Source organism: Phallusia mammillata, chromosome 7 (assembly GCF_965637545.1).
Source record: "Phallusia mammillata chromosome 7, kaPhaMamm4.hap1.1, whole genome shotgun sequence".
Classification (NCBI taxonomy): domain Eukaryota; kingdom Metazoa; phylum Chordata; class Ascidiacea; order Phlebobranchia; family Ascidiidae; genus Phallusia; species Phallusia mammillata.
In genome coordinates this window covers 6,041,903-6,054,468 of record NC_137258.1, presented here as the reverse complement: position 1 = coordinate 6,054,468, position 12,566 = coordinate 6,041,903, and the positions used below count along the sequence as shown (strand labels likewise).

The following is a 12,566-nucleotide window of genomic DNA, read 5'->3' as shown; positions in this document are numbered from 1 at the left end:
CAAGGCGTTTTGGGACTGTTTGAAATTAGGTCAGGTCCAGCAACTAGCTTCTTAGCTAGTTAAGTTTTTCAAAAAAGTGCTGACACAGAGTGTAAAGTCAGGCCCGAATCAGACCCGTTTTTTTGATGAAATCTAAGCCCGAACCCGACCCGAACCCAGCCCGACTTACAACTCTGTGTGAAGTCCATCTTTATATCTTTCAAGGGCATTTTTTCGAAAAATGATCAAGTGATCTCAAAGAATATCTATAGTGACCCAAAGGTAGATCACATGTACAATTAAATCCTACGATGGAATTGTAGATAAACAGAATAAACAGCTGATTCGGTATGGCGCCTTCAATGGCCTGGCGTACTGTGATTTAGATAAACAGAATTATGACATTCAAAACTCAACTGTGTTGCAATGGCTAGTTGAAGTAAATGATGAATTCGTTGTACGAATAATAAACTTTACCTAAAACGGCAAAACGAAGATACGTGACTAACAAATTTGTAGCTCTTCCATCAGTTTTTATTAAAATGTGCCGACGTTTCGATGTCCCATGCGAGACACCTTCATCGGCGCAATGTCATAAATTGAAAACACAAAGTTGTCATGAAGCAACAAGGGCAATGAAACACACAAACATGGTGTCACAAAGACATGACATTTATTAAATGTTTAACAGATGTTTAAGACTTTAAGTCAGGGGTTCCCAACCGGTGGTACGCGTACCACTAGTGGTACGCGAAGGGTTTTCAGGTGGTACGCGAGTAGCTTCTGTTTTGTTCACAAAAACCTCAATTTGCAACTTTATATTTTGTTTGTCTGGTTCTGTTTACAAAAAAACAGTCCCGAGGCCTATTGTCATTGTTACGTAACTATTCCTGTTGTTTCGTATCATTACGATCTTCAAAATACAGGTCATGTCAATTCTCAACAAAAAGCATAGTTGCTACTTGCTATGAAAAGCCGAACAACGCTGCGGCACAGTGGGCGTTAATTATGTCAAATGATTGCTCTTGATAGATATATCTACTGTTTTGGTGCTTAAGATAGCGTTGAATGAAATATGATTCAAGCAAAATGGTTGTTCTGCAAGAAGTGGTACTGTAGAGCACATTAGTGCTCTATGGTGGTACGCGTGGCAGTGCAGAGCGTCCAGGTGGTACGGGATCGTAAAAAGGTTGGGAACCCCTGCTTTAAGTGAACATGTATATATGTATATATATTACTGTGATAGAAATACAAAAACGAGGACATTTGCACACAATGCCTGTGTACTATTTTTACGACCAACGTAGTCAAGGCCTAATCAACGATTCTACAAAAAAATCCAAAATGAAGCTCAGGACAAGGGTTGCAACAAAGCAAGTGCGCGTATTGTTTAAACAAGCAGCCTCAACTACATTGGCAGACATTGTCAAGTAGCAATAATGTTTATACAACACATGTGCTAACCCTGTATAAAATTCAACTTCAGTTGCATTGCATTTCGTCTTGCCATTTAAAAAAATCAAATACATTTCAACACGTTCATTTTACTACCTTACTACCTAAAGTCAAATGCTTTGTACGACTGGCTTGAAAAACCGAAACGTCGAGGCTTGGAGTGACCACTTTTTGCCTCGAGCCTTTTGCAAAAAGCGCTTTATACCTGTTTGCATTCGAAGCGTAACTTTTAAGGTTTATGTGGTGAGCTTAACAACAGCTGCGCTTCGTTGGGTACTGTAGCGTAAAAATAATGCTTTGACATGTGCTGTAAAGAAGATGTCAAGCCGGTCGTTATACGCTATTTTGTAAGTTTTTTGACTGTAGATTAGGATTCGCAACACTAAACATCAACCTATTGGGATGACGTTAAAAAGCGTAGTTTAGGCATTTTTTAGGACATGATAAAATTCGGAAATAAGTTCAATTAGTCATCCGATTTGCCTAAGAAAAGTAGCCTTAAACGTTTTTACAAACGATGATAGTTTTTTGTTGTACCAAACACTGTTGATATTTGTTGCAATAACTAATGAGCATTTCGCACAACAGCGTTTTCGAGTCATGTTTTCCGGTATCTGCCTTACGCCAATAGTTAAGCAGGCGCTTTCGCTCTACCCTCTGTAAGCGAACACCACTGCATTCTTCGTTTTCTGTTGTTTATTTGGCATTTTTGCTTTCTTGTTGTTTAATGCAATACGAGCAGCGGTTATACTTATATTCAAGCTGCTGGTATATCAAGAAAGAAAAATTTAATTGGAGAACAAAGTTAGAGTAGCTAGTGCGGTGCCAAACCCCTTTGTGGGTTTCGTTGACGACCAGAAGTGATGTATCAGTTGTAAAGATTTGCATTTGGGAAGGATATTGCTATTTAATTGTAATAGCGAGCTTTCGTGCAGTTTAAAACAACAACCCGAAAGCCTTTGCAGTTTAAAGGGCTATTGTGCTAACAATTCGAAACAATATCTTTTAAGAAGTGATAGGTTTGCATGGCTTGTAAGGAGAATCAAACAAGAGCTGGCAGATGTAATAGGAAGCAAAATTAATTAAACTACTTGAGGTTCAATTAACATCCAGAAAATGTTATTGCCCATCTCCGCTGATGTAACGTTACTTTTAGTTTTAAGTTTACAACTTGAAAATTCGATGTAACTATAAAATATAGTCTGCACAATCATTCCATGTAAAATGAATACATGGTGAATAAGAAGGGGCACAGGTTGACGAGGTTTCAGTTTTGAGTTACAATCCATCACCGGAGCAGGCAGTTAAGGTTGCTGCACATTCAATCAAACTGCCAGCGTTTTGGGGGTGCGTTTACTTGTCCTACATAAAAAACGAAAAGCTCGGTTGTCTTTATTTTGATCTCAATCAACAGAATAGGCCCTACTAGATCAAAGTCCAACACAAAACAAACACATCAAAATCCAACTTTGCTGCTTCTGTCGCAGAGACAAGCCTGTAATGCAAATAACTGCAGCAACTGCTCAAATCAAACGCAAGTATAAAACACTATAGTCGCGGTTTAGTATATGTCAGGTTTTGTGTTGAAGCAAGTATAGCAACATTATTCTATGCTTCACATAGCGATATCCGAATTGTCATTATTGTGTAGATTATCAACATCCCATTGCACACAAAAATCAATAAAGATAGTTTTCCGTTTCCATGCATCGCTCGCAGTAAACTAGCCTACCTATTGTTTTTCCCTTTGCTTCTAGATCCGATTATAAATTATGTGCAAATTCCAAAATAACATGCAATATAAACACATTGTGTGTGTTTTGATATTATTAAGTTGTTAGCAGATCTTTTGTAAGGGGTATTCGAACTTCGAAGCTTTTTTTTTCCATAGAAATTCCAGACTCTTTGTGACTCAGTTTATGCGAGCACTCAGTGGTAGCGAACAAAAGGACCACATGCAATAAATTGATACTTTTTCGTTGCTCCTATGGCTAATGTCGTTTAGTTTTATTTTTTATGGTATGTGAGAGCGGGCCAAAAAACTAAAGGAATTTTTACAACATTACAAGTTTACCCCGACTTTACAGATTTTCCGTATTTTGGACTTTGTTTTCCGTATTTCCGCCGCTCCGCTTTTATTTTTCTTATCCTTAAACGAAAGTGACGCTAAATGTACTTACATAGATTTTACACTTACAGATTGCAGGCCGCAGGACTTTTCGCGCTTGCGACTTTTATGATTGCAACTTGAAAACTTGATGCCACGATAAAACGTGATAGTATTACCTGCAAAATCATCCCATGTAGAATAAAACATGAACTGGTGAAAGATAAGTATAGGGCAATGGTGTTTGAGGTTGCAATTTTTGGTTACATTCTGTCGCCGGGGGAAGGATGCTACGCATTTCATCAACTTTTTTTAAACAGTAACCCACGATTTGGTTTTATCTCTGTTTTAACGGAATGTGGCCTATTCAATACAGAACAAAGTCCAACACACAACAGGCACACCAGTGTCAAATTTTGTCGTAGAGACAAAGCTTCATCAGTGAACTACAGAAACTACTCAAAGCAAAGCATAGACATATAAAAACACTAGTCGCGACAGAGGTAAAGTAGTCCAGTGTAAACAAGGTTTAGTGTTTGTCAGGTTTTAAGTTGAGGCAGGTACAGCAACACCTTACTATTCTGTATGCTTTAGGTACAGCAACCGCATTGTTATTATTGTACAGGATACCAACATATAATGGCACAGAAGGTTACACAGCAGACTACCGGTAAGTGCGGTACAATTGTAGGGTTTTTCTGTGCTCTGTTGACAGCGTTTAGCTGGGCGCTGGGTGGATTATTGTTCAAATACGTAAAGGAAGCTGGAGCAGATGAAGTCCAAATCGCGAGATGCCTCTTGCAGTATATCCTAATCCTGCCAATACTTGCCTACAAAAAGAAAAATGCTTTTCAAAAAACCTTTCAAACAAACATCCTTGTTCTCCTTCGTTGCTTAACCGGTGTCGCCTCAGACTGGGTGTACTTTTCAGCTTTGCAATTTTTACCCCTCGGCGATGTAACTTCTGTTACGAACACTATGGTTGCATTAGTCGGGTTGTTTGCCTGCATCTGCTTGAATGGTAAGTGACCTGAAATGTTAGCACGATGATCTTTCGTTTTGAGGTTTTTTTATAGCCCTACTTTTGTTTTGTGTTTAGAGCGTTGTTCTATTGGCGAGTCATTGTTGACAGTAATTACCTTTGTTGGCTTGGTGCTGGTCGCCCGACCTTCCTTCATATTTGGAAAGACACAGGCATCATCTACAACCGACATAATAGCGGGATTTTTACTGTCATTTGGTGGAGCAGTTCTAATGTCCTTGTCGATGGTCATACTTCGCAAACTAGGTTCAGGAGTTCACTACAGCATAACTATGTTTCACTACGCATGGATTGGATTGGTTTTTAGCCTCGTTTCATCCGCAATTAAAGGAACCCTCCGAATTCCTTGCAAATACGATGTGATGATGGTATCCCTTGCCGGTGTCACTGGAATATTTGGACAACTGTTTGTAACCCTAGCACTGCAAAAAGAAAAAGCAGGGTATGTTGTGGTAGTGCAGTCGTCACAAATTATTTTCGCTTTAATATTACAGTTAGCGTTTCTAGGCTATTTCCCTACAGTAACGAGTTTGATTGGTTCGCTACTGATTTTCTTTTCCTCAGTCTTTCTAACCTTGACACGAGTTCGCAGTAACGACCGCAAAGAGACCAACAACGAAGTCGTTTCAAACGCGTCCTCACGAATATAACTTTTGTATTGAAAGCCAGATACAACGGGATAAACGATTTTTATATTATACAACTGACATTTATCAACAAACTGTACTTAAAGACTCCCTTCGCTGTTTTACATGAAGAACGAAAATCCCATGCATTGTATGTTTTTTTGTGTTTTTTTTATTTCAAATATCTCCTGCAAGAGTTCGTGGCAAACATTAGAAAATTGAACAACTTTTTACTTGTTTTTGTTTTGCGTAAGCTACGCTACGCTACCAAACATTGGCTAACAGGATAGAAAACCGCTGACGACGCTGTGTAAATATTTGCATTTGCTCCAAATAAATTACACAACGCAAAGGTAGCACTAGTCGGATATTGTAAGAAGCTGTCTACATACAGTAAATATCAAAAATTTTAAAAACGTTTTTGAATGTAACTGCTGATGTTCGACGGGTATAAGGACCAGACACTTTACAATTTTGATTGGGTTAAGCAACGACACCCGTAGTAGACAACAGTGTAGAAAAGAAAGTTTGTTTTGTTGTATAAATGCTACATATACATGCATAACGAAAGGAAAACTGGTAAGACAAGAAGTTTTAAGGTTAGATGTGCTTGTTTTTAGGTATCGATGTCTTGCAAAGCTGTTTGTAGCCAAAAGCTTAGCTCTCTGTTTTGTTTGATGTAAAGCACAATGGCGCCTGATGGCCATGAGTGCAGCGAAACAATCAAGTGCGACAAGGTCATGGGATTTTTGTTTGCCTTGCTGGCTGCATCCAGTTACGCAGTGTCGGGGCTAATTTTCAAATTGGCAAAAGACGCTGGAGCCGACGAAATACAGTTTTCAAGATCGCTTTTGCAATATATCCTTGTACTTCCAATTGCTACATACAAAAAAAAAGATATTATAGCAAAAGATCTGAAAACAAACATAATTTTGCTTTTTCGGGGTTTTACCGGCGTAGTGGCAAACTGGACAAGATTTTACGCAATTTTATTCATTCCACTCGGTGATGCTGTGTCTATCGTGAACACCTATGTGACTTTGACTGGCTTGTTCGCCTGTATTTGCCTCAAAGGTGAGTCACATTTGTAACATGAAATAAATCCTACTTCTTATTTATGCATGTTTCTAACACGTAGTCACCAAAACATAACTCCCAAAGTCAGATACAGTAGATAAGCTAAAAACTTTATACAACCTTAATTCTATAATCCACAATTCAAAACTTCCAATTTTTAGGACCTTTTTTTAAAAAAAATAAACATATAAACGTTATTTTGTCAAGATCAACCCAGTGTATTTTTTGTTGTAGAACGTTGCTCGTTGCTGGATGCCCTACTTTCAATTCTTACCTTCGTCGGTTTGTTGCTTGTGGCTCGGCCTTCATTTATCTTTGGAAACATTTCCACTGAAACCCCTGAACATATAACAGCAGGAGTGCTGCTTGCATTCGGGAGTGCTGTACTAGCCTCTATAACCATTGTTTGCATCCGAAAACTTGGTTCGGAAATTCATTTTAGTGTGAGCATGTTTCATTACACATGGATTGGTTTGGCTTTTAGCCTAGCCTCAGCATTTAGCAAGGGTGCTCTTAGCATTCCATGCACCCACGATTTGATAGTGTTGTTTCTTTCCGCAATCACTGGGATATCTGGACAGATGTTCATGACTCTAGCATTGCAGAAAGACAAAGCTGGGCAGGTCGTGGTAGTTCAGTCAACAGAGATTATTTTTGCTTTGCTGCTGCAGTTAATAGTCTTTCGGTATTACCCTACATTGACTAGTTTAATCGGATCGTTACTCATATTTGGATGCTCTTTTGTTCTGACCCTTAAGAACACACGAAGCAAAACAAACAAAGAAGATAAAACAGACAGCACTTCGATTGACAACGTGGCATTGAAAAAACAGTAGGCCTAAATATGTGTTGCTGTACGAGTCTATTTGTCTTTCTGATGAAGGTATAACAATCATTACCTTCATATACCCCAATTGGGATATTTGGGGGGCAACCTTAAATTAAAAGGGTTAGTCTTCTTTTTCATTGTACAATGACGAGAACCTTTAATTCGTGTTGTAGTCTTTGAAGTACAGTCAATTTTTGATCGCCGCAGTCGATATGTATCAAAATCCGCTGCTTGAGCAGCCAAAGGGAATTTATAATTATATTTAAGGCTTTGGTGTGAGTTAGTTTGACTGTGTTAAAGTTATGTGCCGACTCCGCAAACTAATATGAAAGTTTAAACATCACGTTTACCTTAAACAAGACGCAGGCCAATGCAAGCTTTCACTGTGTCAAGGAGCAAACGGCTTGTCTGAATGCTGGCTATTGAGATCAGGTCCTGCAAGGTTTTTATTAAAATCACTGATCTTTGATTACATAACAGCAGTACATCCTGTATGCAAGACACCAAGGCTATTTACTCTTGTAATTTCGTCACAGTCCAACAGTTAACCAATCAAGCTTGACCTTTTCTGTTCTACCATAGATAACTTAATTCACTAGATGCGCAACTCGGCGAAATCGCTCAGACAGGTCACGCTCGAATGGACCAGTACACATTGGCTTATTTACAATGGCGGGCAATGGGTGAAGAGTGAAGATATTGGCAAAAAATCGCAATTTATTGCATTAAACGTCAAATAACTTTGGAATTGAAGTGATAATAAATTTACAGGTTACGTAAGTGTTATGTATCTCGTGTATTTTATTCGTTTTTAGAAGTTTATTGTGTGTTTTAAAAGGATCACTAACCGTTTTTGTTTGATTGATTTTGTATGTTAAATATACCATGGACAAGACCAAATTCTCGTATTTGTGATTTAGTTGTATTTCTGTGTAATAGCTAGGTCAGCCACATCGTGCCAGCCAATGGCAAAAAATCTTTGTTTAAAATTTGCAATCCTGAATTTCAAAGCAACTCTGATATGAAGAAACATTACAGCAATTTACAAAAATGTGTGCTCTCATTGCTTGACCCAACTTAGGGAGACATAATACATGCTTCATAAAGAAACGTAATATTAATTTCCTTTTAACCCACTTCTGTTGTCAAAATCAAACAGTAATTCTTTTCAAACAGAGCATTCATATGTGAAGATCACTTTGAAAAAAAAAACGATCTGCTGATTATTGGTTGCAGAAAAAAGTTAAAAATTGGTGCTTTGCCATCCAAAAAAATTCCTAAACAGCAGTACAGGACAAAATTGGTAACATTGCCCATGAACATATAAATGTTTATTACAGCTAAAATCATTTGTTGTGGCCAAGACAAGCAGAAAAGCACCATTTGACAGAAAGGTTCTTTCATAAGTTAAACACCACAGCGTTAAAAGTGTTGAGAAAGCTTTTAAACAATTAGGTCCTCAGCTGAAAGTTAGTACACACTTCTTAAGTTAACAATTCATTTTAAACAACAAGTTGTACAACATTTAGAAAAGTCATTTTATAGAAAAGGCAAATACCTTTTGGTAGAACAATATAAAAATAAAATTGTTAAAGCATACATAAGGTACAGTTATGTTTATTATGAATTAATCTGGGTTTCTGTATGTTATACTTTTTGTGGCAGACTTTGCATCTCAAGCAATGTTGAGGTTGAATGAGCTCCATTTTATGGATGGTGAGTTAAACCACTATCTTTGGGTATTACTCCATTGAGGAAATCAACTTTAAATGCATTTTTAAGTATAACACCTGCTTTTAAAACAAGATAGTTTTTACCATTAGGCTTTTATTGTTTTTTGTGCATCATTACAGGGGAGTTGGATAACTTTGAACTTTGTACGGGAGTAAGCAGGAAAAAACAAGAATATTAACAGAAAAAGGGCCGGTAATATGTAAAATGTTTGCAAAGTATGGCAAAAAATGGAATGCAACAGAGTGCAGCAAATGAAATCCAGTGCAACTAGTAAAGAAGAATTGGTAACAGTGGATGACCGAATTCATTAGGATATCTTGATATGCAGATTCAAATATTTCTCATTTAATTTTGGAACAGTAATGTGTCATTTCCCATCTGCAGGATTTGGTTGAAAGTCAAAAACACTCACTAATGAGTGGCAAGCCTCATTTTTTAAAAATGCAATGTAAAAATGCTTCAAAGACCATTAATCGGAGACGGTACCACCCTGATGTGGTTCATTGGGCAATTGAGTTTTTTGCTAGAGCTTCAGCAGCATATAATCATCTCAGAACCAGTGGTGTTCCTATATTGCCATCATCACGTACTTTACAGTAGTACAGGTATAAGTTGCAATTTTACACATAATTTTTTGAACTGACATATCATCACACAATCCTTAAAACACTGTATGGTAGATTGTTAAAAATATTGGCTCTGGTGCATGTGGTATCAACCAATTGGCAGTCAATGCTCTGTGGATGCAAAGTTAGTTAACAGCAGCAATTTATGCACTTTTTCATGTTTTTTTAATTTATTATTCTCATGTAGTCAAGAAAATTGGTATTCTAGGAAGGCCACTTAGTTGGATTTATTGACTACGGGGCCAGAAATGCAGACACCATAATGACAACCCATGTATGTAGCAATGTGGTACACATACTGCAAATTGTCCAATTCAGCGAATTCAAAGTCCAAACTTGCTACATAAATAAGGTTAATAGCCATTTTTTTATGATATTATTAAGAAAAATTCCAAAAACTAAAACATTTTTATCAAATTAAACGTCGCAGCTCAAAACACTTTCGACAAGACGACAAAATATGTGTATGTTCTTACCAATGCACACGAAATGTGTACTTGTTCATTCGAGCGTGCAACGTCTGAAGGAAGGCAAAACCAATATATTCGCGTTCGTGGTAATTAAATTAGATTTGTTAAAATAAAAATGTTTAAAAAATACATCAACCAAACATAACTACACATTAAAAGTTACATCTTGTTCTATGTAGTAATTCACCCGAGAGATTTTTTTTATATTTAACCGGCAGACGAGTTGCGCATCTAGTGAATTAAGTTATCTATGGTTCTACACAGTGGAACAAGGTCTTCAGCACAGCCGTTTTGTAAGCTAGCTTTTGTAAAAGAATACTCTGGAAATGATTATTTAAGGACTAAAGCCCTTTATCGTATATTAAATGTATTACTTTTCGGAGCCATCAACTTGTAGAGCTATTCTGGCAATTGCATTTTTAGACCGATGTTTCGACGTCCTGAACAGGTCGCCCGAAACGTCAATTGCCCAAATAGCTCTACAAAGTTGGTATCTCCAAAATGTAATATATTTTATGCATGAAAGGGCTTACTCAATTTCTAAAGGCGGTTATGTACAGAACAAATTTTGGACACGCCTAGTTTAGGGTTGCCATATTTTATGATACACAATCCCTGACAAAATTTATCTCAGTTGCGTTAACCCAGTGGTTCTCAAACTTTTTCGTTATTTTCTCTTAACGATCTCTTTGCCATTATTTCGAGAGTTTGCGGTGTATTTTAGAAAAACGAAAGTTGATTGCAGGATTTTAGCTTGTTATGCAAAATTCTGCATAACAATGATCCAAATCTGACATTACAGACAAGACAAAAACATTACAATTGTGCGCGAACAATTGTTAGTTGGCATACAATAAAGTCTATTGTTTGGCAATGGAGACGGTCGATTCTCACTTTCACTTTGATTTAAACTTATTCAGTGGCACAAACTGACGCGAAATATAAATATATAATTACTTTAACCTTTTCGCGGTCCCCGCAAAATTGCCTCACGGAGCCCTAAAAGGACCGCGGACCCCAGTTTGTGAACCGCAGGGTTAACCTTTTTTGAGCTCAAAATACTTCTATTGCGGAATAAATTTAGAATATTCGAAAGTCACACGGACAGCGACACGAGAAAACGTTAGATACGATACTCTTATCCTTGTTAATTAACTTTCTGCGTAGGCTTCTGTTTAGTAAAGTTTATTAGGCTAAGCTCACTACTCTCACTATCCTTGAAACAATAAGCATATATATCAGGGGTCGCCAACCTTTACCACTCTAAAAACCATTGGGACGAATTTCAAATTTTCACAGAAAAAAAACACTGGGAGCCACAAAAACCTTTTAAATTTGAAATAAAATGCCACTGTAAAAACGTTTTTATATCTCAAGACATCGACTTTTTTTGTTAGTTAATTCCTTGCACATTAGGTACACAGTTAAAGCAAATGAAATTTTTCATGTCCCCACGTAGCATCGAACGCTGTGTTTTTATAAAATGCGGATTTTATTTGCGCATTTATTGTTAGACAACTAGTAACAAACAGGCATTGTTACGCGCGCACACACACTACAAAACGAAACAGTAACCTTGTACGTTAACCTGCGCGCCACCAGTTTACCTCTTTACGTTTCATGGTATAGACGCGGTTGTAGCTAACTATTAGAAATTTTCTCCGTTGGTACATTAATTTCGTAGTATATCTATATTTTTTCTTAAATTCCTGACTTTTAAGTACATTTTTGCATTTCTCCCGGACGCAGATTTAAACACTAAATATCCCTGATATGTCAGGGAAAATCCTGACATATGGCAACCCTAGCCTAGTTAATATGTACTTGATTTGAGAGACTATAGTCTATACATATCTGTAACCAAATAGCGGAAATAACAATGAGACATGATGAGCTTAAATGTTATAAAGCCATTGTGTTGAAATAAAACATTCTGTTTTCCTGCAATGTCTCTATATTTTCTATTTTGTTTACACTAAAGTAGGGTTGCCATAATTTATGATACACAATCCCTGACAAAATTTATCTCAGTTGTGTTAACCCAGTGGTTCTCAAACGTTTTCGTCATTTTCTCTAAACAAGGGGTGCACAACCTTTTCTCTGTGGCGGCCGCATCGCAGGTCCTTATTTCACCAACGGCCGCCAATTACTTGCTTGTTTTTGTTTAAATTAGCCTGGTGTAAAGAATTAGGTTTATATCATATATATACATACCATTTAAAGCCCCCTAAAATGCTCAGATTAATAATTTCTAACTTGGTGCATAGGTTAAGCTGAACTGAGCTAACTGCTTATGACGTCATAATCTGTATAGTGACGATTGCGGTGCCTGTTTTTGCGCATTGTTTGCACACAATAAGCGGATAAAATGCCTGGCGCACATGGTTATACTCGACTTGTAATCTTTTTTCCAGTCTCACGAAATCTGTTTAGAGCAGTTGGAAAATCAAAATATTTCGCCAAGTAGTTTTAGTTAGGGATGGCCCGATAGTACTGTATCGGCGCCGATACCCGATGCTTCGAGCAGTATCGGTACTCGTCCGATACTTTAGCGGTATCGGTACAAGTTCCGATACTTTTTTTGAGACTTTATCATGTGTAAAATTGAAAATGAAAGGAGG

The 12,566-nt window shown here is 37.4% G+C and overlaps 2 protein-coding genes across 2 annotated transcripts; both read left to right on the top strand.

Annotated features, from left to right (window-relative positions):
• The first annotated feature begins 3,536 nt into the window (after window positions 1-3,536).
• On the top strand, window positions 3,537-5,565 carry LOC145239638 (solute carrier family 35 member G1-like). Its single transcript, XM_080103005.1, has 2 exons — window positions 3,537-4,562; window positions 4,641-5,565. Exons 1-2 carry the CDS (start codon window positions 4,181-4,183, stop codon window positions 5,231-5,233), a joined length of 975 nt encoding a protein of 324 aa, XP_079959131.1. The 5' UTR covers window positions 3,537-4,180; the 3' UTR covers window positions 5,234-5,565.
• A 202-nt stretch (window positions 5,566-5,767) lies between these two features.
• LOC145239537 (solute carrier family 35 member G1-like) lies at window positions 5,768-8,030 on the top strand. Its single transcript, XM_080102884.1, has 2 exons — window positions 5,768-6,283; window positions 6,521-8,030. Exons 1-2 carry the CDS (start codon window positions 5,899-5,901, stop codon window positions 7,120-7,122), a joined length of 987 nt encoding a protein of 328 aa, XP_079959010.1. The 5' UTR covers window positions 5,768-5,898; the 3' UTR covers window positions 7,123-8,030.
• Window positions 8,031-12,566: the final 4,536 nt, after the last annotated feature.